The 27,499-nt window shown below is 41.4% G+C and overlaps 1 protein-coding gene across 1 annotated transcript; it reads right to left on the reverse strand.

The window, feature by feature from the left end:
• LOC100031186 (serine/threonine-protein kinase 10-like) lies at window positions 1-27,319 on the reverse strand. Its single transcript, XM_007474012.3, has 4 exons — window positions 26,077-27,319; window positions 23,263-23,442; window positions 763-855; window positions 1-364 (listed from the first exon to the last, which is right to left on the reverse strand). The coding sequence occupies exons 1-4, from the start codon at window positions 26,290-26,292 to the stop codon at window positions 227-229; spliced, it is 627 nt and encodes a 208-aa protein (XP_007474074.2). The 5' UTR covers window positions 26,293-27,319; the 3' UTR covers window positions 1-226.
• Between the last annotated feature and the right edge of the window lie 180 nt (window positions 27,320-27,499).

Here is a 27,499-nt window from a genome sequence, read left to right on the forward strand (position 1 = left end):
CTCCATTGGAATGCCCCTCTCAGTGCCAGATTGACAGGGTACTGTATGTGATTACTGCTCCCTCACCATTGACAAAATTCTCCTTTTTGCAAATAGCCCCGATTAGGTTTTCATGCTTTGCCAAAGTAAGAAATCCAGATGATCAGAACTTGGTGGTTCTTTCCTCTTGAGCCTACTTCCTGTGCTACTGGGGTAAGTACGACCTGAACCAGGACATTTTCCTTTTCTACCCGCCTCGAAGAAGCTCTTGCTTCTTATTCAGACATTCCCGTTCTTTGTCACAGATCTCCCTTCTATTTTCAGCTGTGATCATTTTCATAGCTAACTCCAAGCCTCCCTTCTGTTTAGCCACAAACTCTTTGTCCTGCAAGGATAAAAAAGGAAATCAGACATTTTTGTCATCAACTTGCACATCATACCTAGAAATAGCCACGAACTCAGTCACTCTTTGGCTATTCAGCCCAGCATTTTGTCTCTGCCTTGGGCATGGAGAGATAGCTGCTGAGGAGCATGGCTGCTCTCTCTGGCATCAGCCTCAATGGTGAGGGAAGTACTCCTCCCCCAAATAAAACATCAGGGATCTGTCTTCATGAATTAATCTTTCATGAGCTCATTACCATTGTTTTTTCAAAGTAACCGTGCACTAGCCCTGCCTCAGTTCTCCAAAATGTAGAATTACCAGGTGCTGGGGCTCAGAACCAGAGACCCTGAATTAGAACCATGAGGTGTGTGTGATTTTGACCTTATATTGGCCCCACTTACCAAAAGCTGTTTTTGCTGGGTATGTTCCTCCATCTTCTGCCTCATGCTCTCTTTCCGTTGCTGTCGAGGTAGTTTCTCCACCTCATTCTTCACCTGCAGGAAAGACAATGTCGATCTTCAGGAAGATAAACCAGGCTGAAGAGTCTTGTCCACTTCCCTAAGGAAATCTATTTTAGGTCAGGAAACTCCCTTTTCTGAAGCAGACCAGCAACTGCTCTGTAGCTGAAAGTCTTATCACGATAGCCCTGGGAAGTGGACACTGCAAGCACTATTATCCCCATTTTTCAGATGAGGAAGTCATGACTCAGAGAGATTAAGGAACTTGTTCATGATCACACAATCATTTCGGGAAATGTCTAAGCCAGGTTTGAAGGCAGAGCTTACCTGACGTTAAGGTGGGTGTTCTCACTGGTACCATGCAGCACCTCATTCCCTCGACAGATTATTGCTAAGTAACAAACCACCAGGAGACTTGTCCAAATGCCGAGATGGCTTTCCTTATCCCCTTTATGAAGGTTTTTGCTGTCTCCAGTTTTTTAGAACAGTGTAAGGTTGGGTCAGTCAATCAAAAAACCAGTATTACAGGGGATTGCTAGGTGGCTTGGTGGATGAGAGCCAGGACTGAAGCAGGGAGGTCCTGGGTTCTATTTTGGCCTTAGACACTTGGGCAAGTCACTTAACCCCCATTGCCTAGCCCTTACCATTCTTCTGCCTTGGAACCAATACACAGTATTGATTCGAAGATGGAAAGTAAGGGTTTAAAAAAACAAATAACATGACTGGTCCATCAGTAGGTGAGGGTTTTCATTTTCTTGGAGAAGTAATGAATTGGTACTAAGTCATCTTACCTAATTCCACTAGGAACCACCCACAACCTAAGTCTGTAAGATGGCTGGCTGAGGCTGACATGTAGAAGCAGACAGATACTATACTCTTACTGATTATCTAGGTTTTACCTGCCTCAGTTAACCCCTGTAAACCTTAAAATTTCTTAGACTTGTGAATGTTGGAATTTTCACCATTGGAATGTGAACCCCATTGGCAAGGGAGGTTCCTCCTCCTCCCTTCTTAATATTACTTTAGGACAGAAACCTTTTGCTGAACAATGGAAAGGGCTGCAGCATAGATCAAAATTTAATTATTCCAATCTCCACCCTACTCAGGGTAACAGGATTTAGGAAGGGCTGCAGCATAGATCAAAATTTAATTATTCCAATCTCTACCCTACTCAGGGTAACAGGATTTAGGAAGGGCTGTAGCAAAGGATCAAGATTTAATTATTTGAGAATATGACCTTCAACAGACATGTGCAAAGCCTCTGGGCGGTCCTGGGTTAAGCTAGAGCCACCATTGGCACAGGGAAGACATGGACAGTGATTGGTAGATGTGAGAACTGAGGGGAGGGAACTTGGATGGTTTCCTTAAAGATAGCGGGGTCTAAGGACTAGTGGGTTGGTTGGAGAGGTGCTCTGAGAAGCTTGCTCTGAAGGAAGCTGGAGGTGGAGGCCCCTGAGACTGTTTCTCCATTTTGGTCACGTGAGTGATAGGGACTGATCTTTTTCCTTTGCCTCAGCTATCTAAGGGCTTGGGCCTTTGGCCCAGCCTAAACAGAGGGGGTATTTAAGCCCTATTCCATTCTCTCCCCTTTCTCTCTCCCTCTCTCTCTTTATCTCTAATACCTTTCTTCCTCCTGTTTGTAATTAAACTCCATAAAAGGTTGACTACTGACTTGAGTTTTCATTTAGGAATTACATAGCTGAATTCCTTGGCGACCTTAAATTAATATATATCAGTCTTTTAAAGTGATTTCCTTGTCACACCCCATAACCATGGTTCTAGGCACAGCAGCCTGTAGCCATAGGACAGCCCAAGCATACCTGGATCAGTTCTCATGAGCACTGGACTCTATCCAAATGAATTAATGGGAAATATAACGGAACCAGGAAAGGAATTTTAGTGGGCATGAGTAAGGAGGAGAAGGGTGTCCATAATGGTGATAAGTGATACTGTCTGATCCTGTGTGACCTTAAAGATCACTTAATAGGATCATAGGAGTTAGAGATGAAAAAGACCTTCAAGATCATGCAGTGTCCCCTACCCCCACCCACCCAAGCATGCACATTTTAACATACAAGGAGACTGAAGCTCAAGGCATATGTGAGGCACTAGGAAAAAGAACTGACTTTGGAGCCAGTGGTCCTGGGTTCAAATTCCAGCTTTGCCACTTGTAACCTGAATGATTGTGGATAATTCAATCTATCTGCTCTTTAGTTCTCTCTTTTTAAGAGTTGGATCTAGTAGATCTCAGGTTCTAGCTCTAAGCATTGACCTTGTGAATTCTTCTGAACATGAACTTAGTTTGTTCCTATAACAGACTCCAACAGCCATGCTCATGGCAGGACAATGATTTCTGGATCCTAGAACTAAATCTGGAAGAGACATCGGAGACTCTTCGAGTCCAATATCTTATTTTACAGATGAGGAAACCTGAAGCCCAGAGTATTTAAAGGGCTTGGCCAAGGCTGTATATGGAGTAGAGTGGGAGGTGGGCCCTAAACCCAATACCAAATAGGATGAACCTCAGGGTCCCCCTCCATGAGGAAACTTCAAAATATCTGCACGGTTCTACTTGTGCATTTAAATTTAAGGCCCTAAATCCAATGACGAGTACAAAGATCATGGTCTCCCCTACAAAACTCAAAGTCCATTGTCTGTTTCTACCTGAGTATCTAAATCAAAGGCCTTACACCCAGTACCAAACACAGCAGGCCATTCTCTCCCCACAGAGTAAACTACCCTAACTCCTTCCCTGTCCCAAAATCCCATGTTGCTGGGCTCTGGGGACCAATCCTGGGGGAAAGGGGCATGTGGGGCTGCCAGAAAGCAGCAGGATGTGGGCTGAGGAACTGACAACAGCAGGATACTGAGATTAGGGGATATGAGAGAAGGACCAAAAGGAAAAGCCTCCTCTGAACCTTTGCTCTAGCCAGCTGGAGAGTTCCACGACAATGGCTCAAGAGCCCCAGGGCCTAATCTTTCTTTCCCAGGGGAAACCTCAGGAGGATGCAGACTTCCTCTTCTATTTGGAGTTTGGAGAGGAGTTTCTTCTTCCTTACTCCCATTTTATAAATACTATGGCTGTGTATGTCTAGTCTCAAATTAATTATGACTTAACAACTCATAGGAGGGAGGTAGTTAGCAGATCAGAAAGTGTATTTAAGCACCAACGACTAGCCTTGGGAACCAAGAAGAGCAAAGGCAAGCCCAACGGATCAAGGCCAAAATCCAACACCACTTTCATCAGCAAACTGTAGAGAAGACAGATGCCAGCAAGCAAATAAATAATCTCTAAAACTGAGAACAGAAATGTCAACATGGGGCTTCATACTGGCCTAAAAAACCCCACAGAGTAATGGAGACAGGATGGCAGAACTGGTGAAAAAAAAAAAGGATCAGGATTCAAAGGACCTGGGTTCAAATCCTGCTTCGGCTATTTGCTATCAGTGTGATCTCAGGAGCCACTCGACCTTGGTCTCCTTATCCATGTGGATGGGCATTCAGGCAAAACAGAGCTAGAATACCTGGTGGCCATCTGTCCCCAAGTAAAGATGGCAAACATTTATTTAAGCATTTACTGTGTACCAGGCTCTGCTAGGGACAAAAGAAGGTTAAAAACAGCCCCTGGCCTCTAGGAGCTCATATTCTAACAGGAAGACAACATGAAAACAACCATATATATATAAGGTATATACAGGATATATTGGAAGTAATATCTGAGAGAAAGAATCCACTAGGAGGGGAGTCAGGGAGGGCCTATTTAAAGAAGGTAGGGTTTGAGAGTTAGCTAGGTAGCTCACTGGATTTAGAGCAGACCTAGAGATAGGAGGTCCTGGATGCAAATCTGGCCTCAGATATTTCCTAGCTGTGTGATCCTGGCAAGTCTCTTAACCCCAATGGCCTAGTCCTTCCTCTTATACCTTGGAACCAATATATAGTATTGATTTTATGATGGAAGGTGAGTTTTTTAAAAAGAGGAAGAAGAGGGTAGAGTTTTGGCTGAGCCATGATGGAAGTCAAAGAAGCTGGAAGAACCAGAAGTTGGATCCAAGGAGGGAGAGCATTTCACTTATGGGGAACCACCAGCAAAAGAGCACAGGAAGCCAGAGATGGAGTGAAGTCTGTGAGGAACACAAAAGAGGCCAGTGTGGCTAGATCACATGGAAGGAAGTGTAAGAAGACAGGAGGAAGGGAACAAGTGGCAAGGGGCTAATGAAGGCCATATAGAGGAGTTTATCTTTGACCGTAGACATTAGAGGAGCCACTGGAGCTTATTCTCCTTTGACTCTCTTGCGTTATCTCACCCTCAGACAGCTGGCTCAGAAAGTGACTGGCTTTCTTTCTTCTAGATTGAAAGACATGGTTTCCTTGGTCTACTTGAGAATCAAACAGAAATTTCCTAAAACATGAGTTCTTAACTTTTAATGTCATAGACCTCTTTGGCGCTCTAGGAAAGACTGTGGTCTTTTTTCCAAATACTATTTTGCTGCCTACATTTATCATGGAAGAAAATGCTCAATTTAAGCTAGAGGCTAGTAAAAATAGAGATGTAATTTGTTTTTCCCACTCAGATTTCCAGACCCTGTGAAATCTATCCAAGCAGTCTATGGACCTTGGATTAAGAATCCCTGCTCTAAAATCTGAAAGGAGGCACCATGAAGGAGTTGTATATATTATTATACTTGTTGACTTTCTTTGCTTTTGAAGGAGTGTCCATACTGGGTAACCCCTCCAGTTTGTTCCACCTACCTAATTGTTTTTTTTTTATTTAAACATTATTTTATTTGGTCATTTTCATACATTATTCATTGGAAACAAAGATCGTTTTCTTTTCCTCCCCGCCCCCCCTCCCACCACCTTTCCCTCTCCCATAGCTGACGCATGATTCCACTGGTTATCACATGTGTTCTTGACTCGAACCCATTTTCCTGTTGTTGGAGTTTGCATTATAGTGTTCATTTAGAGTCTCTCCTCAGTCTTATCTCCTCCAACCCTGTAGTGAAGCAGTTGCTTTTCATCAGTGTTTTTACTCCCACAGTTTATCCTCTGCTTGTGGGTAGTATTTTTTTTAGATCCCTGCAGATTGTTCAGGGAAATTGCATTGATACTAATGGAGAAGTCCATCACCTTCGATTGTACCACAATGTATCAGTCTCTGTGTATAATGTTTTCCTGGTTCTGCTAATTTCGCTCTGCATCACTTCCTGGAGGTTGTTCCAGTCTCCATGGAATTCCTCCACTTTATTATTCCTTTTAGCACAATAGTATTCCATCACCAACATATACCACAATTTGTTCAGCCATTCCCCAATTGATGGGCATCCCCTCATTTTCCAATTTTTGGCCACCACAAAGAGCACAGCTATGAATATTCTTGTACAAGTCTTTTTGTCCATTATCTCTTTGGGGTACAAGCCCAGCAGTGCTATGGCTGGATCAAAGGGCAGACAGTCTTTTATCGCCCTTTGGACATAGTTCCAAATTGCCCTCCAGAATGGTTGGATCAATTCACAACTCCACCAGCAATGAATTAATGTCCCCACTTTGCCACATCCCCTCCAGTATTCATTACTTTCCATAGCTTTCATGTTAGCCAATCTGCTAGGTGTGAGGTGATACCTCAGAGTTGTTTTGATTTGCATCTCTCTGATTATAAGAGATGTAGAGCACTTTTTCATGTGCTTATTAATAGTTTTGATTTCTTTGGCTGAGAACTGCCTGTTCATGTCTCTTGCCCATTTGTCAATTGGAGAATGGCTTGATTTTTTGTACAATTGATTTAGTTCTTTATAAATTTGAGTAATTAAACCTTTGTCAGAGGTTTTTATGAAGATTGTTTCCCAATTTGTTGCTACCCTTCTGATTTTGGTTACATTGGTTTTGTTTGTACAAAAACTTTTCAATTTGATGTAATCCAGATTATTTATTTTGCATTTTGTAACTCTTTCTAATTCTTGCTTGGTTTTGAAGTATTTCCCTTCCCAAAGGTCTGACATGTATACTATTCTGTGTTCGCCTAATTTTCTTATAGTTTCCTTCTTTATGTTCAAGTCATTCACCCATTCTGAGTTTATCTTGGTGTAGGGTGTGAGGTGTTGATCTAAGCCTAATCTTTCCCACACTGTCCTCCAATTTTCCCAGCAGTTTTTATGAAATAGTGGATTTTTGTCCCAAAAGCTGGGATCTTTGGGTTTGTCATATACTGTCTTGCTGAGGTTGCTTGCCCCCAGTCTATTCCACTGATCCTCCTTTCTGTCTCTTAGCCAGTACCAAATTGTTTTGATGACCGCTGCTTTGTAATATAGTCTGAGATCTGGGACTGCAAGACCCCCTTCCTTTGTATTTTTTTTCATTATTTCCCTGGATATCCTTGATCTTTTGTTCTTCCAAATGAACTTTGTTATGGTTTTTTCTAAATCAGTAAAAAAAATTTTTGGAAGTTCCATGGGTATGGCACTAAATAGATAGATGAGTTTGGGTAGGATGGTCATTTTTATTATATTGGCTCGTCCTACCCATGAGCAGTTAATGTTCTTCCAATTGTTCAAGTCTAGTTTTAGTTGTGTGGAAAGTGTTTTGTAGTTGTGTTCATATAGATCCTGTGTTTGTCTCGGGAGATAGATTCCTAAGTATTTTATTTTGTCTAGGCTAATTTTGAATGGGATTTTTCTTTCTAGTTCTTGCTGCTGAGCTGTGTTGGAATTATATAGAAATGCTGATGACTTACGTGAGTTTATTTTGTATCCTGCAACTTTGCTAAAGTTGTTGATTATTTGAATTAGCTTTTTGGTTGAATCTCTAGGATTCTTTAAGTAGACCATCATGTCATCTGCAAAGAGCGATAATTTGGTCTCCTCCTTGCCTATTTTGATGCCTTCAATTTCTTTTTCTTCTCTAATTGCTACTGCTAGTGTTTCTAATACAATGTCAAATAATAGAGGTGATAATGGGCATCCTTGTTTCACTCCTGATCTTAATGGGAACGGATTTAGTTTATCCCCATTGCAGATGATATTAGCTGATGGCTTTAGATATATACTGTTTATTATTTTTAGTAATTACCCTTCTATTCCTATGCTTTCTAGTGTTTTTAGTAGGAATGGGTGTTGTATTTTATCAAAGGCTTTTTCTGCATCTATTGAGATAATCATGTGGTTCTTGTTGGTTTGCTTGTTGATGTGGTCAATTATGTGGATAGTTTTCCTAATGTTGAACCAGCCCTGCATCCCTGGTATAAATCCTACTTGATCATGGTGGATGACCCTTCTAATCACTTGCTGGGGTCTTTTTGCTAGTATCCTATTTAAGATTTTTGCATCTATATTCATTAGGGAGATTGGTCTATAATTTTCTTTCTCTGTTTTTGGCCTGCCTAGTTTTGGAATCAGTACCATGCTTGTGTCATAAAAGGAGTTTGGTAGAACTCCCTCTTTGCTTATTATGTCAAATAGTTTGTATAGTATTGGGATTAACTGTTCTCTGAATGTTTGATAGGATTCGCTGGTGAATCCATCAGGCCCTGGGGATTTTTTCTTAGGAAGTTCTGTGATGGCCTGTTGGATTTCTTTTTCTGATATGGGATTATTTAAGAAAACTATTTCTTCTTCTGTTAGTCTAGGCAATTTATATTTTTGTAAATATTCATCCATATCACCTAGGTTGGTATATTTATTGCCATATAGTTGGGCAAAGTAGTTTTTAATGATTGCCTTAATTTCCTCTTCATTGGAGGTGAGATCTCCCTTCTCATCCTTGATGCTGTTAATTTGCCTTTCTTCTTTCCTTTTTTTAATTAAATTAACCAGTACTTTGTCTATTTTGTCTGTTTTTTCAAAGTACCAGCTTCTAGTCTTGTTTATTAGCTTAATAGTTCTGTCACTTTCTATTTTGTTAATTTCTCCCTTAATTTTTAGGATCTCTAGTATGGTTTTCTTCTGGGGGGTTTTAATTTGTTCATTCTCAAGTTTTTTGATTTGCATTTCCAATTCCTTGGTCTCTGTCCTCCCTAATTTGTTAATATATGCACGCAGGGATATGAATTTTACTCTAAGTACTGCCTTGGCTGCATCCCATAAGGTTTGAAAGGATGTTTCGCCGTTGTCATTTTCTTCAACGAAACTGTTAATTGTTTCTATGATTTCTTCTCTCACTATCTGATTTTGGAGTATCATGTTATTTAATTTCCAATTAATTTTTGATTTGGGTCTCCATGTACCCTTGCCGATCAATATTTTAATTGCCTTGTGATCTGAAAAGGCTGCAGTTAATATTTCTGCTTTTCTGCATTTGAGTGCCATGTTTCTGTGACCTAGTGTATGATCTATTTTTGTGAATGTGCCATGTGGTGCTGAAAAGAAGGTGTATTCTTTTTTGTCCCTATTTATTTTTCTCCATATGTCTATTAACTCTAATTTTTCTAAGATTTCATTCACCTCTTTTACCTCTTTCTTATTTTTTTTTGGTTTGATTTATCTAAATTTGATAGTGGTTGGTTCAAGTCTCCCACTAATATGGTTTTACTGTCTATTTCCTCCTTCAATTCTCCTAGTTTCTCTATTAAAAATTTGGATGCTATACCATTTGGTGCATACATGTTGATTAGTGATATTTCCTCATTGTCTATACTTCCTTTTAGCAGAATATATTTACCTTCCCTATCCCTTTTGATCTGGTCTATTTGTACTTTGGCTTTGTCAGATATCATGATTGCAACTCCTGCCTTCTTTCTATCAGTTGAGGCCCAAAAGGTCTTACTCCAACCTTTAATTCTAACCTTGTGAGTGTCAACCCGTCTCATATGTGTTTCTTGAAGACAACATATGGTAGGGGTTTGGGTTCTAATCCAATCTGCTATTTGTCTACGTTTTATGGGTGAGTTCATCCCATTCAGGTTCAAAGTTATGATTGTTATTTGTGGATTCGCTGGCATTTTGATATCTTCCCCTAGTTCTGACCTTTCTTCTTTAGCTGTCTCCTTTTGAACCAGTGATTTACTTTAGGTCAGTCCCCCTAGTCCCCTCCCTTGAGATGCTTCCCTTTCTAGCCCCTCCCTTTTTATGCTCCCTTCCCCTCCCCCCTCTCCTTCCCTCCCTTTTTGTACTCCCTCCCCCCTCCCCCTCCTTGAGTTTCCTTTCTTTCTTGCCCTAATGGATAAGATAGAATTCAGGATCCCACTGGATCTAGATGTTCTTCCCTCTCAGATTTGATTTCACTGAGAGTAAGGTTTAAGTAATTCCACTTCATGCTCTCTTCCTCTCCTTCTCATATGAGAGTTCTTCCCCTCCCCTTCCCATGTGTATCTTTATATGGGAAAGTTTATTCTATTGATTCCCCCCCTATTTCTTGAAGTTAATCTTAGTATTATCGCCGTTCCCCCCTCCCTTTTCCTTTCTTTGCCCCAACTTTCCCCAAATCTTCTTAATGCCCCAATCTTTCCCTATGAATGTTTCTTCTAACTACTCTTATGATGATACAATTTATGAGAGTTACACGAAACATTTTCCCCACATATTAATATATATAATTTGATGTAAATGTAGTCCTTATAGAAGAGAGTTTGACTTAAAGAAAAAGATAAGATTTATCTCCTTTTCCCTTTCTTTCATATTTACCTTTTCATGTTTCTCTTGCTTTCTGTGCTTGGATATCAAACTTTCCACAGAGCTCTGGTCTTTTCTTAGCAAATGCTTGGAAATCTTCTATTTTGTTGAATGCCCATACTTTCCCCTGGAAGTATATAGTCAGTTTTGCTGGGTAGTTGATTCTTGGTTGGAGACCCAGCTCTCTTGCCTTTCTAAATATCATGTTCCATGCTTTGCGGTCTCTTAGTGTGTTAGCCGCTAAGTCGTGTGTGATCCTTATGGGAGCCCCCCTATATCTGAAGCTCTTCTTCTTGGCTTCTTGTAGGATTTTCTCCTTTACTTGGAAGCTCTTGAATTTGGCAATTACATTCCTAGGGGTTGTCTTTTGGGGATTTAGTATAGAAGGTGTTCTATGGATCCTTTCTATTTCTATTTTGCCCCCTTGCTCCAGAACGTGAGGGCAATTTTCTTTTATAATCTCCTGTAGAATAATATCGAGTTTGTTGTTTACCTCTGGTTTTTCTGGGAGACTGATAATTCAGAGGTTTTCTCTTCTCCCTCTGTTTTCGAGATCGGTGACCTTCTCAGTGAGATATTTTATGTTTTCTTCTAATTCATTAATTTTTTGTGTTTGCTTTATTGATTCTTGCTGTTTTATCATCTCGCTTTCTTCGAGTTTCTTAATTCTGGTCGTTAGGGACTGGTTTTGCTTTTCAGCCTTGTCTGCCCTTCTATTGGATGCTTCGAGTTCTTTTTCCAATTGAGCATTCTTATCTGTCAGACAGCTGATCTCTTTCTCCCATTTTTCTTTCCAGGTTTCCATCTTTTGGATAAGTTCCAGTTTGAGATCTTCCAGAGCTTGTTGATAGTTTCCATTTTGGGAGGCGTGTTCTGAATTTTTTTGGATTTCCTCCTCATTCTCCTCTTTTCCTTGGGTACTTCCACCATAAAAGTTTTCAATAGTCACTTTTTTTCCTTTCTTCCTGGAGGCTTGATTTTGGGCCATGTGAGCCATCCCTTTGGTGGTTTTATTCCCCTTTCCTTTTTGGTCTGGGATCTGGGTTATATGGGTGGTTTTTCTGTGAATTTAGGTTGCTTCCGACTAGTTCTTCCCAGCCTCCGAGGTTTCTTAGAGTGCTGGGTCCCTGATCACAGCCACAGTGCCCAGGTGTTCAGCTCCGCCCAGATAATCCAGGTGTGGTCCGCCCCTGTTGTTTAGCTCCTCGGAGATGTTCAGCGCAGCCCGCCCCAAGTACAGCTCCGCTGGATTTTCCAGTGAAACTGCCCTGAGACGTTTTATCCTGGCAGTCCCCAGATCCCAAGGACTCTGGAGTGCCCCCCCCCAGACAGAGACGTTCCCCACTCACTCGCTGTCCCAGTGAGCACTCAGGTAGCTCACTCTGGTTTAGTGGGGGAGGTGGGGTGGGGGAAGGGCGGCTCAGTTCACTTTTCTGTGCAAGCTTTTCCTTCTTATTTTAGTGTGGAAATGTTCAAGCCCCATGTACCTTTGCCTCTGTGGGGTACTGGGGAGTCCTTCTGTTCCTCCAAAGGTGATTTTATGCTCCTTTGATGTAGTCTATTTCGTTCAGTGCCGGGGAGAGGAAGCGTGTGGCGTCTAGATTGCAGCCATGATTACCTGGAAGTCCCCACCTACCTAATTGTGAAAGAGCTGGGGTCTTGTGGAACATGGGATAGTCAGAGGGATTCCCCAGATTATCACTAGTAAGGAAAAAAGTTTGAGAAGAATTTGCGTTAACAGAATGAATCAACTGCTATCTGGGATGCATCCCTGTTGCCCATACATTCTTTAGGATAGTGTGAACTTTGTAACAATGAAGACACACTTTTTCCCTGATTGGCAGTGGAGAGTTAGCTGAGAGCAGCATGCTGGACTTTCGGCATCTTAGTGTGGCTACAAGCTATTTGTCCAGTTTGGTGGTGAGTTTCTGGCTGAGTTTCCTCATTTATTTTCCAACTTTATCCCCTTAGAAGTCTCTCATCTTCTTCAGAGACCTAGAGGTGGAGATTTTAAAACTCCACTTGGCACAGGCCAGGCGGGAGAAATCCTATATCCTCTTCCCTCATTCTCCTCAAATTCCTTTTCTCTATATTAATTAAAATCACCATAATTTTCAACAGACTTGGGTATTTTATTATTTGGGATTTTCCCTGGCAACCAATTAATTTAGATTTTTAAGTCACAACTATAAAATTATTCTTTACAGTTTTGGCTGACCACGTTGGTTCTGACAAAGTACCCTCAATCTTCTTAGCTTTCCTAAACTTTTTCTTTACTGTGACTATCCCTAAGTTCAGCTTTTAATAGCTTATTTTGATCAGCTGTAGAGGTAATTAAATTTGGATTTTTTTAGCCTCTCTCCTTAAATTAGATAAAATACAGCTGTTTTTCTTCTTTTTTTTTTTAAACCAAATGTGGCAGGACTGGGGAAACTGTTTAGTTATGAAATCTGGAGAAAGTTTTGGCCTTGTCCTGCTCCCCACATGTTTACTTTAGAGATATGTGGTTACAGCCAGTTCACAACTTACTTAACAACTGGCTAATCAGCTCCCTGACCAAACTTGTAAATATATTATTCTTTGTGTTAGGGTCAGAGAATAGATCACCCAAAGGAGCACATGAAGACAATGTAAATCAGGCAAAGGGAAGTTTATTACTAGCGCACTAGGGGTAACTCAGCCAGGTGAGTTCCCCCAAAGCAGAGTCTGACTAGTGTTTATATAGGGTATGATCATAGTTAAGTTACATGAAAGAGCATTCTGTTAATAAAGTTAATCAAGTTAACATAACGGTGAATGAAATCAGGCAGACAGGCAGAGACATGAAGGGCAAGTGACTACATGACTACTAGTATACTTCAGGGGTCCTGTAATGTCTGGGACCTTGCAGGGGTCCTGTAATGTCTGGGTCCTTGCCCAGAACATTTTGTTGAGGGACATTCTGTTGTCCCTTACAGAGTGAGGGTTAGTTGATTTTTACCACATAACACTTGTCTCTCTAAAATGGCTCATCCCATGAAACTTATTGCAAAGTCTAATCTTATGGCAAAGTCTAATCGACATACCACACCCCCTTGGGATTTTAATTGTTGTAGCTGTAATATTGTATCTCCTTGGAAAACATATTTCCGAGCCAAACCAAACAATTATTCCTTCTAATATTCAACACAATGAAGAACTAAATAATCGGCTTGAGTTCATAGAGGAAAATTTGGGGGAACTCATAGCTTTTATGAAAAGGATTAAAAGGGACTCAATAATATCCCAGAATAAAAGTGACTTATCTCTCCATACTTCCTCATTATCAGAATCTCTGTCTTACCCTGCTCTGGACTATATGGCTCTAGTTCACAAATGTGTCCCTCCCACACCCAACTTACTACTACCCAACCCATTCCTCCCCTGACCCATACTGATCACCCTAATTCCTCCACCATAAGTTCACATCTAAGTTCACACCCTTCCCATGCTTCCCACCCCACCCCCTCCACCCCAAGTTCACACTTAAGTTCACACCCTACTCATGCCTCCTACCCTAAGCCCTATGTAGCCTTTCCCCGAGCTACTGACCCTTCTTCCTTGGTCCCCCTCCTTCTCACCCTGCCCAATTCAATTCCCATACCCTTCCTACCTCTGATCCTTCTGGCACTATGGGACAACAACAAACCCTCCCTCTCAGTGTGACCAACCCTTCCCTTTCTCACCCCTACCCCATTGAGAATGGAGCAAGAAGCTTAGAAACAGAAACAGGAGCACCAAATAATTCAGATAGTTTATTTCCTTTAAGGGAAGTACCCACTTTTAATAAAGATGGGAACTTGATATCTATAAGACACCATTCACCTTTTAACCCTGAAGATTTAAATAAATTCAAGGAAGATCTTCCATCATTTGAGGAAAAACCAATATTAATTATAAAAAATTGGAGAGGGAGAAGCTGGGTGGCTCAGTGGATTCAAAGCCAGGCCTACAGACGGGAGATCCTAGGTTCAAATCTGGCCTCAGACACTTCCCAGCTGTGTGACCCTGGGCAAGTCACTTGACCCTCATTGCCTAGGCCTTACCACTCTTCTGCCTTGGAGTCAAAGGCAGAAGGTAAGGGTTTAAAAAAAAAAGATTGGAGAACATATTCAGAACTTTTTACCCCACTTGGATGGATGTTGAAAATTTATTAGAAAAATTTCTGAAAAAGAGAGAGAAAAATAATGTCATCTCTCTGGCTAATCTGAAGAGAGGTAGAAGAGCAAACTAATGACCAACTGAAGATCCACATTGGAAGCCCAATGTTGAACTAGATCACACAAAACTAAACCAGGCCAGAGAAGCATTATTGACAGCCATGAGAGCTTGCTCTGATAGACCTGAAAAATGTCAAAATTTGTCAAATGTCAAATGTCAAAAAATGTCAAAATGTCAAAAAAAAAGGTCAAAATTTGAAAGAACCCAACAAGAAATTGATGAGACCTTCCCACATTATGGACAGACTTACTGACATAGGAAATACATACAGGGACCTTGATTTATCCAGAGAAAGGGACATTAGGCAAATATGTAGGCAATTCGTTGAGAATTGTTGTTCAGTGGTAAAAGGCTACTTTAAAAGTATCTGTCCTAACTGGGACTCTATGGACCTCGAAGAATTGAGGAGAGTTGCAGCCTATGTTTATAAGGGTCGTGTAAAAAGACCTGAGGAACATAATACGTCAGTGGAAGATTTAAAGAAAGAAATTGAAATGTTACAGGGACAATTAAAAAATAAGGGAGAGACCATAGCCCCTTTGCAGTAATCCACAGATAAATCATTTACATGCCTTTTCTATGGGAAGAGAGGCCATGCAACGACGGTCTGTAGGAGCTGGCTGTGGTAAAAAAGTAATAATAACAGCTTTAGAAATAATAACTATGGAAATGACTATGATAATGATCATAGAAAACACAACTGTAGAACTGATAGAAATAACTATAATGACTATAGGAAAGTAATGCCAATCAAAATAATGACAGTGCTCCAAATGAGGAAAATGATAATATCCAAAACAATGCCCAACAACAATATATAAAAAATAGAACTCATCCACGCTATACTCTGGGCAAAAATCCCCATCAGCATGGGGGATCTCAGAAAACTGCCCAAGCACCTTCATGAAGGTGTGAGGTGGGCAGGGTGAGGGCCTTGGAATCAAAGAGTGAAACCTTTGATTTTCCAGACCCTGATATTTTAATGCCAGTAATCCCTATACATGCCCCGCCCCTCCACCCCGCATAGTAAGGAACCTCATGTCACTTTAAAGGTGAGAAATTCATACTATGATTCTCTTTTGGACACTGGGGAATCTAGGTCAGTTTTGGTAAGCAAACCAGATGCAAAATGTGACTCTATTGGCTCTCTAAATGTAGTAGGTGTATCAGGAAAACCTTTAAAGGTCCCAAAACTTTCTCCTTGCATGGTATGCATGGGACCCCTAACTGTTAAACATTCTTTTCTTTTAATGTCTGGATCCCCAATAAAATTGCTGGGGAGGCAAAGGGCGACAAAAGAATATCTACCCTTTGACCCAGCCATAGCACTGCTGGGTCTGTACCCCAGAGATAATGGACAAAAAGACTTGTACAAAAATATTCATAGCTGCGCTCTTTGTGGTGGCCAAAAACTGGAAAACGAGGGGATGCCCATCAATTGGGGAATGGCTGAGCAAATTGTGGTATATGTTGGTGATGGAATACTATTGTGCTAAAAGGAATAATAAAGTGGAGGAGTTCCATGGAGACTGGAACAACCTCCAGGAAGTGATGCAGAGCGAGAGGAGCAGAACCAGGAGAACATTGTACACAGAGACTAATACACTGTGGTATAATCGAACGTAATGGACTTCTCCATTAGTGGCGGTGTAATGTCCCTGAACAACTTGCAGGGATCCAGGAGAAAAAAACACCATTCATAAGCAAAGGATAAACTATGGGAGTGGAAACACCGAGGAAAAGCAACTGCCTGAATACAGAGGTTGAGGGGACATGACAGAGGAGAGATTCTAAATGAACACTCTAATGCAAATACTATCAACAAAGCAATGGGTTCAAATCAAGAAAACATCTAATGCCCAGTGGACTTACGCGTCGGCTATGGGGGGTGGGGGGGAGGAAAAGAAAATGATCTATGTCTTTAACGAATAATGCTTGGAAATGATCAAATAAAATATATTTTAAAAAATTGCTGGGGAGGGATTTACTATGCAAACTACAAGCCACAATAATTTGCATCCCAGATGGCCCCTTATTATTGGAAGTACCTGAGGAATCTTTAAAATTACTCCCTGTACTTCTCTCAGAGAGCCAGGAGGCAAAAGAGCCTTCCACCTTTGTAATACCTGCAGAGATACCAGAGTCTCTTTGGGGCACATCTTCTTCTGACGTAGGCATACTTAAATCAGCTATTCCTGTGCAGATAAAAACTAAATCTAGCCCACCTCCTTCCATTCCTCAGTATCCCCTCTCAAAAGAGGCAATTGAGGGTATTACCCCAGTAATAAACTCATTAATTGAACAGGGAATAATAATCCCTTGTAAATCTGAATACAACACGTCCATCCTGACCATTAAAAAAACAAAAAAAGGCCTGATAGCAAGCACCTCTATACATTCGTACGGCATCTGAGGGCTGTGAACAACCACTTTATAGACACTCCATAGTTTCCAACATAAATACAATTATTTCTTCTATTCCTAGCATAGCTACATAGTTTACAGTAATGGACTTGTGCTCACCAACGAGTTGATAGATCTGGAAAATAGAGGGAGAAGAGATAATTTAAGAATAATTGGACTCCCAGAAAAGCCAGAAATAAACACCAAACTCGACATGGTGATACAAGATATAATCAAAGAAAATTGCCCAGAGATTCTAGAACAAGGGGGCAATACAGCCACTGATAGAGCTCACAGAACACCTTCTACACTAAACCCCCAAAAGACAACTCCCAGGAATGTAATTGCCAAATTCCAAAGCTATCAAACAAAAGAAAAAATCCTACAGGAAGCCAGAAAAAGACAATTTAGATATAAAGGAATGCCAATCAGGGTCACACAAGACCTTGCAAGTTCTACTCTGAAGGATCATAAGGCATGGAACATGATCTTCAGAAAGGCAAGAGAGCTGGGTCTCCAACTAAGAATCAACTACTCAGCAAAACTGACTATATACTTCCAAGGGAAAGTATGGGCATTCAACAAAATAGAAGATTTCCAACTTTTTGCAAAGAAAAGACCAGAGCTCTGTGGAAAGTTTGATGCCGAAAATCAAAGAGCAAGGAATACCTGAAAAGGTAAATATTAAGGAAAGGGGAAAAATGTTATCTTCTTCTTTTACTCAAACTCTCTTCTATAAGGACTACATTTATATCAATCTATGTATACTAATATGTGGGGAAAATGTAATGTATAAATAGGGAGTAAAGAAAGACCAAATAGAATAATCTTTCTCACACAAAGATTCACACGGGAAGGGGAGGGGAAGAAAACTCCTATAAGAAGGAGAGGAAGTTTTTTTACTTAAACCTTAATCTCAGGGAAATCAACTCTGAGAGGGGAAAACATCCAGATCCATTGGGATCTTGAATTCTATCTTACCCAACAAGGGTAGGGAGAAGGGAAAACCAAGGTGGGGAGGGGGAGAGGGAGAACAAAAAGGGAGGGAAAGAGAGGGGGTGGGGGAGGGAACAAAAAGGGAGGGACTAAAAAGGGAAACATCAAGGGAGGGGACAAGGGGGACTGATTCAAAGTAAATCACTGGACTAAAAGGTAGAGCCGAAGAAGAAAAGGTTAGAATTAGGGAAGGCTATCAAAATGCCAGGGAGTCCACAAATGACAATCATAACTTTGAATGTGAATGGGATGAACTCACCCATAAAACATAGACAAATAGCAGAATGGATTAGAATCCAAAACCCTACTATAATATCAATGCATGCCCATAAAGCTTTAAACTGTGGGAATCTGCCATTTATTGATAAATGTTATGGGACTGTGATTAATGTTTGTGTCTGATTCTAGGAAATGGGATAAAAACAAGGAGCACAGAGTTAACCTGAATAGTGCCAAAAAAGAGCATACAGGAAAAACTAGTGTGAGGTTCGAGGTTGTGACACTTGACATATGTTAAGTCATAGAACTTCCTTGTATCTACACTCTTTGTGAAGTACTCAGACAAGTACCAAAGTTTGACTATCATTCTGGCTCCCCATATCCCTGAGAATGACTAAAACTCAGACCAGGGAATGACGCTTCCCTATCAAAATGAAATTCTAGTTCCCTTTCTTCTTATAGTATGGCAACTTCCTGTAGTCTTGGCTGCAAATGGGTAAGTGAAATATTACTGCATTCTGTCCTACAGACTTGTGGGGTATAAACTACTTTAAATTGGACCTATACAAGGGCCAGTTAGAAATGTTTTTTTTTTTGTATTGAAAAATAATTTTATTTCCTAGAGTAAGTCTACTTCTTGGGAATTGCATAATTAACTAGACATCCACTATAGAATCTTCTCATCCTCCCCTTTCTTTCTATTATTAGATCAAATTACAGTAACAGATTTTGTTGCACGGGAGAAACAATTGCAAAAAATATTTGCATGACCTTTCAGAAATTGATGCTAAAGGGGGCAGCTGGGTAGCTCAGTGGATTGAGAACCAGTCCTAGGGACGGGAGGTCCTAGGTTCAAATCTGGATTCAGCCACTTCCCAGCTGTGTGACCCTGGGCAAGTCACTTGACCCCCATTGCCTAGCCCTTACCACTCTTCTGCCTTGGAGCCAATACACAGTATTGACTCCAAGACAGAAGGTAAGGGTTTTAAAAACATAAATAAATAAATAAATAAATTGATGCTAAATTGGGGCCAGAAAATTGCCCCAAATTTAGTTCATTGTGATGACTCAACCAGAATTAAGTCTCATTCTCTGGTCTTCCCAGATACCACCCTATGATATATACTAACTCTATACTGAATGTTCTTTAAAATCAGGATCCAGGACTAGTTTAAACTCAGAGAGGACCCTTTCCCAAGGCAGCTGTCAGAATAAATCCCACAAATTCCCTCCTGCTCCAAAACCTTGCAGCCTTCAGGATATACCAGGGGCCAAACTGATCCTCCTAGATCAAGGCTCTTTTGAACATATGATTATACAGTGACGCCCTATGACTGCTAGTATTTTCTCCATCTTCTTCCCTCTGTATTTCTTGGTCAAATTAACTACATGGTGCTTCAAGATTATAAACTGTTCATTTTTTCTGTTCCTTAAGAATTCCAAACACTTAGTAATAGGTTCCCTTTGATTTTGCCTTCCATCATTTATGAGATACAACTTTCTTTTTTATTTTTGCTTTTTTTACATATTCTAATCTAGGTTAATATTTCAAAATAGCTTAAAATTCAAACCAGAAATGTGAATATAAATTAAGTGCCAAATTCAGTGATATAAGGTAGTCAATAATATGCTACAAGTATTTACTGGCTATATTCTCCCACTCAATCTTTCCCCTTAATCAATTCCATTTAAGAGAAGGCATGGAAAGGTTAATGCAAGCACCTAGGCTCTGGTCCACTACCTCCCTTGGAAACCCTTAATTAAAGGAAATCATCCCAAAGCCCCTTTAAGATTCAAGTGGCACTCCTGGCCTTTGCCACATCTCAAATATTCAAAAAGTCATTAAGAATCATAGCTGGTCTCAAATTTGAATTACTTGTTGATGCAAGATTACTCTGCATTGCTTTGTCCATAGGAGGCTAGACCAACTTTTGTGATTTAAATTTCTGAATAGTCTCTGGAGAGAGTTCCAGTTCTTCTTAGTTGCAGAAGAATTCTGGGAAATCTCCTCTTTTGTTTTCACTGAAGGGCTGGGTTCCTGGTATTAATACTGGAAGCTCCTCTTGGTGTGAATATCATCAGGGATCTGTGGCAATTCTTCATCTTCAAATTGACCCTCTAGGCTTGGAATCAGAGCCTTAGCCTCCTTTGCTGTCTCAGGACAAATGATTGCTAAACAAGCCAAATCAAACATATGGAGCTTCTTCTGGAGTAACAAACTCCAAACACTAGCAATGGTTTCCCTGCTTTTAAAATGACTAAAATGTGCAGTATAATTTAAAGTTTTCATAAAAACCTCTGAAAGTTCTTGTTCATCCTCCACACTTTCATTCTGTTACTTTTGATCCTCTAGAAGTATGTGGACTTCTGAATTTAGAAGATTTTCTGCTGTTTCAAATTCTTTAGGAAAGACAAGCTGCGAGGCATCTTCCTCCACAATGCCAGTGTGAGAGTCGCTCCCTCCAGCCGCCACCACCCTCTTCCAGTTAGAAATTTATTAAACCCAAAATAAGGGCCTATTTTGAATTATTTTAAATTTTTTCTTTCCATTTTTTCCCCTTTCCTTGTGTTTTTTCTTTGTTTTTCTCTTCTTTTGATACTTGACTCATACACCCCCATAACTCAACATTGCATCCTGAACTGAACTGGATGTTTTTTAACACCCACTTCAGGGGAGATTGCATTTTAATAAAAACCCAAGATTTTGAATTTTGTTCAAAAAAGATCTTCAAGGAAGAAGCTTGATAACTCCTAAATCCAGAGAATGAACTTTTGCATAAAAATGCCAGAAAATCTACACTACATCAAGAAGATCAAGAATGAACGTTGGGTGCGGTTGATTGAACTGAAGTTTGATTGAACATTTATTGTAAATGTACACTTTTATGACAAAGGGGACTGTCCCCTAATTTGTTTTTGTCAATGTGCCCAGCAAACATTAGTTTTGTGTCTATCTTTCTTCTATTTCCCTCTTTTATCTAACTATTGTAAATTCCTTTTAGAAACTGAATATTGTATACATCTTTAGTTAGAAGTGCTTTAGGACTACAAGATGATTATGTTAAATGATCAATGGGGAGACTAGTCTCCCAATAATGATCAGGGGGGTATTTTGAACTTTAAATTACTCCACCCTACTCAGACTGTACTTTAGAAGATTTGATTTAGCTATCTCCTGATTGTACAATGAAGACACTCTCTTTCCCTGATTGGCAGTGGAGAGTTAGCTGAGAGCAGCATGTTGGCCTTTCGGCATCTTAGTGTAGCTACAAACTATTTGTCCGGTTTGGTGGTGAGTTTCTGGCTGAGTTACCTCATTTACTTTCCAACTTTATCCCCTTAGAGGCCTCTCATCTTCTTCAGAGACCTAGAGGCGGAGATTTTAAAACTCCCCCTGGCACAGGCCAGGCGGGAGAAATCCTATGTCCTCTTCCCTCCTTCTCCTTAAATTCCTTTTCTCTATATTAATTAAAATCACCATAATTTCCAACTGACTTGGATATTTTATTATTTAGGATTTTCCCTGGTGACCAATTAATTTAGATTTTTGAGTCACAACTATAAAATTATCCTTTACAATAGAAATTTTGGAAAGTGGACATGATTGAGATCTGCAATACAATCATCTGGCATAGAATCCATAAGAACTACAGAGCAAAAGCCGGGAGGGATTTTAAGTAGTCATTTAGTCCAACTCCCTTCATTTTACAAATGAGGAAATGGAGGCCCAGAGAAGTAATGGTAGTATGGTAGTAGTCTTTCGATAACCAAGGATGACGATTGTCGTGCGTTTTTCTGCACAAAGACACTTGTGCGTGAAGATTTAAGTGGAAAAGTCAATGCACAGAGACAGCCCCACTCTCTCGGCTTTGGAAGCCTGGGTCCAGTGGCACGAAAAATCGTTACACCTGGAGACTTCCTCAGCTGCATTGGATGGCCGTGTTGTCTTTTGTGCTCCAACACGCCCTAAGCACTCCACAGTGCTTTGCTGCGTCGCCCTCTCAGCCATTGAACCTTCTTGTTGGTTTCCTCCACCTGTTCTGTTAAAGCAGTCTTCACATCCTGAGTGAGCAAAGCCCTAGTTCACCAGGGGTCGACGACGACCCGATGGCTACCCTCACAAGGTTTAGCCGGCCTGTCGAAGCCGTTGCCTGGGGTGTGGCTGCTGCCGCATGCTAGCAGCTACTGGGAGCCACAAGTGAGAGCTGGGTGTCAGGTGAGGGTCAGAGGCTGGAGAGCTGCCCTAAAAGGGCACAACAAGCCCTCCATACCAGAAATATTACTGCTCCCTGAGCACCCCATATACCCCAATAAGACTTACTTATGCCACAGAGGTGGGATTTGAATGCAGGTCCTCTTAACTCCAAATCCAAAGGTCTTTACACAGTATCACACAGCCTCTACAACCCTGACCTATTTTTCTTCTTCCCAGCAATATAACTAATGGCCAGTATGTCGCAGAATTAAAGGGAAGGGAAGAAAAAAGGATGTGAATAAGCAAAAATAAGAGTACTGATAATGTACCAGACACTGTGCTACATGCTTTCTACAAATATTGGTTCACTTGATCCTTACCACAGCCCTGAGAGGTAGATGCTATTGTTATCCCCATTTTTATAGTTGAGGAAATTGAGGCAAACGGAGGTTAAGTGATGCTGAAGATCACATAGCTAGGATATACATGAGGTTGAATTTTAACTCATCTCCCTGACTCCAGGCTCTATCTACAAATGTGTCCCTTCCGGACCAATAATTACTTCCCATCTTATCCACACAGCTTAAGATTTAAGAACCTTTCACCCTTCAAAACCCATTCCCCAGAACACCCCCTTTAAACCTCAAACCCCACAAACATTCAAAACCCAAAGGACAGTCCCCTTCTCTGTTCAGATTCCATCTTGAGGAATGTCTAATGTCATCAGGTGGAGAGAGCAGGTAGGTCATGAATCTGAAGACCATCATGTGTACCTGGGAGGCCTGAACCTACCTCTTTCTTCTTCATCTTGAGCTGCTCCTGAAACTTGGTATACTCCCGGTCCTGCTCTGCCCGGATTCTCTTTGCCTCCTCCCTACGGCGGAAGGCATGGTCCTGCTCCATCTTTTCAACCTGCTGCTTCTGCTGCCGTTCCAGGTTTTCCAGCTCAGTATCATAGAATTTCTTCTTGGACTAGGCAGAGGGAGACAAAGACAATTCCAAAGTTTACCAGACTCTTCTTGGCATGGGACCCGGGGTTTCCCTCTGGACACCCCAAACTCCAGAAGTGTTCCAGGTCAAAAAGGACATAGGAAATTCCTTTCTGATCCCTGAGAGAAATATCCCCCTTGGACTTTCCCCTAGAATCTAGGGCCTAGATCCTCCTGAGGAAATCTTTTCCAGAGTTTGAGTGCCCAAAGGGAAAATTCAAGCTGTCTATGAGCCCCTGAATAAGGAAGAGAGTTGAAGGAGAAAGTACTTGTTTTGGGAGGCTGGACAGAGGAGTGGGGCATGAACAAATGTTCTCTGGTGGTGCTGGGAAGAAGGGGAATGGAGCAGCTCCCCAAGTGCCAGCTCTGCACCTGTGCCATGTCTTTGCCAAGCTGCCCTAGATCCTCAGTTAACATAAATATGTACCTCCAGGTTCCACCATCATAAGTGTTGGGTGGTACCTCATTTAATCATCCCTGGAACTCCACAGATCATCCCCTTGTGCCTCCAGACACAAAACCAGACATCCTTTATCCCCACCCCAACCCAAGAAATCATCCCAGTCATGAATCACCCCATCCCTGCCTTCTGGTCATGCAGACCCTGTTATCAAGGGGTATAAAAAGCCTCTAGTATCCTACTGACTCTTACCTCCCAGACATCTGACTTAATTATTCAACTTACATTGAATTATTAACTTGAATAAATCTCTTTTTATTTTTAAGCTAACTTTTGGAGTCTGTCATTCCTGACAAGGGGACCTAGCCAGATCCAGAGTTTTACGTCAAAGCTCTCCCACATCATTTTGACCACTATGATGACTGAGAGCCGGTTTCCAGTCTTGGTCCTTGCTCTGGGAAACACTAATAGGACAAGAAGGTCAGGTCCCAGCTTTCCTGGCCTCCCTCCTGGCTTCTGTCCTCTGATCAGCCCCAGAAGGTGAAAGAGGAGGACTGGCATTGACTTCAGTATTTTCAGCAGGAAAGGGCAAGGCCTGAGAGTCAACAATGTTTCCAGGATGGCAAACACAGGTTTCATTTATTTACTTCCTCATACAAAGTTGAAGCCCATAAAGAAGGGTTAAGTATCTCTGGGAGGAACAATCTGCACCAGGTACTGGGGCTTGGGGTAGGAACTAAGACTGAGAAGGAGGGGTCTTTCTAAACAAGCCTCTGGATTTGAACAGGGAGTAGATTATCAACTCAATTTTTGCCTATCAAGAAGTTAAATGGTGTGGGGGAAAGAGCCTTCTATCTGGAGTCACAGGCCTGCGGTTCAAACCCCACCTCTGCTTCTTATTTACTACACCTGTATGGCTTTTCTGGGCTTCTTTTCTTTTATTTGGAAAATTACATTGTCAGCCTCCAGTTCTAAATCTATACTTGCATGATCTGTTCAATCTAGAAAGCTTTTGCCAAGAGTTTCCCATCCTAGTGCAAATATCCCTGAGGAAAGTCTTACTATTATCAAATAAGTCATTAGTTCTCAATATATTAGTTCTCAATTTCCCAGTTATTCACTAAATATGTGTATGCCACTCATATATACATGGGTGAGAGAGGAAGGAAGGGAGAGAGAAAGGGGAAGGGAGGAACAGGGGACAGAGAGAGAAGAGAATTGAGAGAAGGGGAGAAAGCATAGAAGAGAGTGAAGGGGTGTGGAGGAGAGAAAAAGAAGTCTGCAGAAAAGGCTGGAAAAGCAGCCTCCAGAGCTGTCACTCAAGGAGAACATTCTAATTAGAATGGGGACCAGAAAAGACTGTTGAGAAGGATCAGAACAAACTGAAATCTTGGCTCTCCTTGCCTTAGAGACAGAAAGAAAGAAGGGTCTCTTTTGCCTTGGAGACAGAAAGGGGTCTCTTGGTTTGGGAACAGAAAGAAAAAAGGACAAAGTCCAGCTTTCCGATTTCTCTGCTGTGTTACAGTGACTGCATTTCCAGATTCTACTGTTAACTCATTTTCTCAATCTGAACTATATTTCACCATCCTCCAACCTAGGAATTACTCTAGGGTTTACGGAAACCCCCAAACCCTCTTTCCTTCCATTTCCTTATCTTTCCCTTCTTCCCCAATAAACACCTAACTTAATCCTAATGAAGAGAAATCATATTTTATTTGAGATATCATAAAACTCACCCTGAGTTGATTTAGAGAGATCAACAGAGGGATCAACTGGAAGGCAGGGAAGAAGGGAGGAGGGACAAGGAGGGAGGAAAACCAGGGAGGAAAAAGGGAGGAGATTGGCAGATCTGATCATTAGTCATCATTTATCACTCAAAAAATCCCTTATTACAGGAGGAGAGGAAAAGAGAGAAGAAAGGAGGGAGAGAGGAATTAGCTGAGAAGGGGACAAAGAATAGTGGCACACATGCTGGAGAAACACTGGCATAAAAATATATTTGAAGAGATTTTCTATGCCTCACAGCTCTGGGATCACTGCAGATGATCACCTTTGGTCTAATGTGGCCACCTCCTTCTCTCTCTTTCAGACTTTGCAAAGCTTGATGTTTTCCAGGACCCTGACGTGGTGCTTTCATGCCCTGGCCTGTCCTATTATATTCTTCAGCGGGGTTATTCCTAAGGAAGGAGAATGCAAGTAAGCCCTTTCTCCACTCACATTTATCTCTTGCTCAAAGCGCCTGTGCATCTGTTCCAGCTGCAGATCGTGTTTGTTAGCCAGCTGGGTCTGATTCCGGTGCTCCTCCTTCTGGATCAGACGCAGTTCTCGGAGCTCTTGGCGCCTGAAGGGTTGAGACAGAAGGAAAGGAGAGGAAGCAAGAGAAAAAAGAGAAGGAAAAGAGGAAAGAGAAAAGGGGGAAGGAAGGGAAGACATGAAGGAAGAAGGGAAAGAAAGAGGGAGTGGGAAGAGAACAGGAGGGAAGGAGGGTAGGAAGAGAAGAGAGGAGGGATAGAGCAAAGAGGCAAAAGGAGAGAAAAAGGGAATAAGGGAGAGAAGAAAAGGAGGGAGAAAGAGAACATTAATTAAGTACTTACTATGCTATCCACTACGACAAGCATAAGGCAGGCACTGTAGACACTTTTCACACTCCAAAAAAATGACTGTCTCTTTACTTTGAAAATTAAAATAAGAGGTTCAAGTCGAAGGGATTTCTCCAAGCTCATTTTCAGCCTTTCCATTCTGTGATTCTGTGCATCTTGTTAAAGGAGTCTGCTTTCCAGGTAACTAAATAATCCAGATGGAATTAGATGAAGGTTAACTCCCTCAAGAGAAGAATTTTCTAATCCTCAAGTCCTGATGAGCTATCTCTGAGACCTAATCAGAATCTCCCCTCTTCACAGGCCCTCTGTTGGTCTCACTGGGTTAACCCAAGCAATAGGATCTACCTGAAAATTCCAACTGGCTTTTTCCACATCCCATGGCTCTGTGATTTACCCAGCAACTATCCTTCTAACCTGTGGCTGAGAAGAGACCTCATACTTAACCCATCTCAGATCTCTGACTTTCAATGACAGGTTCTAGAGTTTCTGGACTCACCAAGCCTACAAGCTGATTCTGGCTGCCAAGCTTCTTCTCTGCTAGGAGTAGGAAGGTGTGAGGGTCCAAAAGTAAGAAAGACAAGATGCCAACATAATTTTTACTAACCTAACTGGCTACAGAGGGCTGGGCATGACATTTTGGAAGGAGGAGATGAAAGGCAATGAATCTGAAAGAGCAGAGATGGGAAATCCAGAAGTATTTTTATATCTGTCTTTCTTTTTTTTTAATCCCTACCTTCCATCTTGGAGTCAATACTGTGCATTGGCTCTAAGGCTAAAGAGTGGTAAGGGCCAGGCAATGGGGGTCAAGTGACTTACCCAGGGTCACACAGCTGGGAAGGGTCTAAGGCCAGATTTGAACCTACGACCTCCCACCTCTAGGCCTGGCTCTCAATCCACTGAGCCCCCTAGCTGCCCCCTATATATGCCTTTAAACCAATAGCAACATCTTACTATCCAGGGTCCAGGCATTGGAAAGCACACCTGACAGGAGAGGCAAAAATAATGTTTTGAGCAGCTAGGTGATGAAGTAGATAGACTGC

This window comes from Monodelphis domestica, chromosome 1 (assembly GCF_027887165.1).
Source record: "Monodelphis domestica isolate mMonDom1 chromosome 1, mMonDom1.pri, whole genome shotgun sequence".
In the NCBI taxonomy this organism is placed as follows: Eukaryota; Metazoa; Chordata; class Mammalia; order Didelphimorphia; family Didelphidae; genus Monodelphis; species Monodelphis domestica.

Bases quoted from the DNA above. Each gene is read 5' to 3' on its own strand.
- LOC100031186 (XM_007474012.3), bottom strand. From the start codon at position 26,292: ATGTCTTCCCTTCCTTCCCCCTTTTCTCTTTCCTCTTTTCCTTCTCTT. The intron at 856-23,262 runs GTAGGTTCAGGC...TCTTTCCTGCAG, and splicing joins TCAAGATGAAGAAGAAAGAG to GTGAAGAATGAGGTGGAGAA. The intron at 365-762 runs GTAAGTGGGGCC...TTATCCTTGCAG, and splicing joins CCCAGCAAAAACAGCTTTTG to GACAAAGAGTTTGTGGCTAA.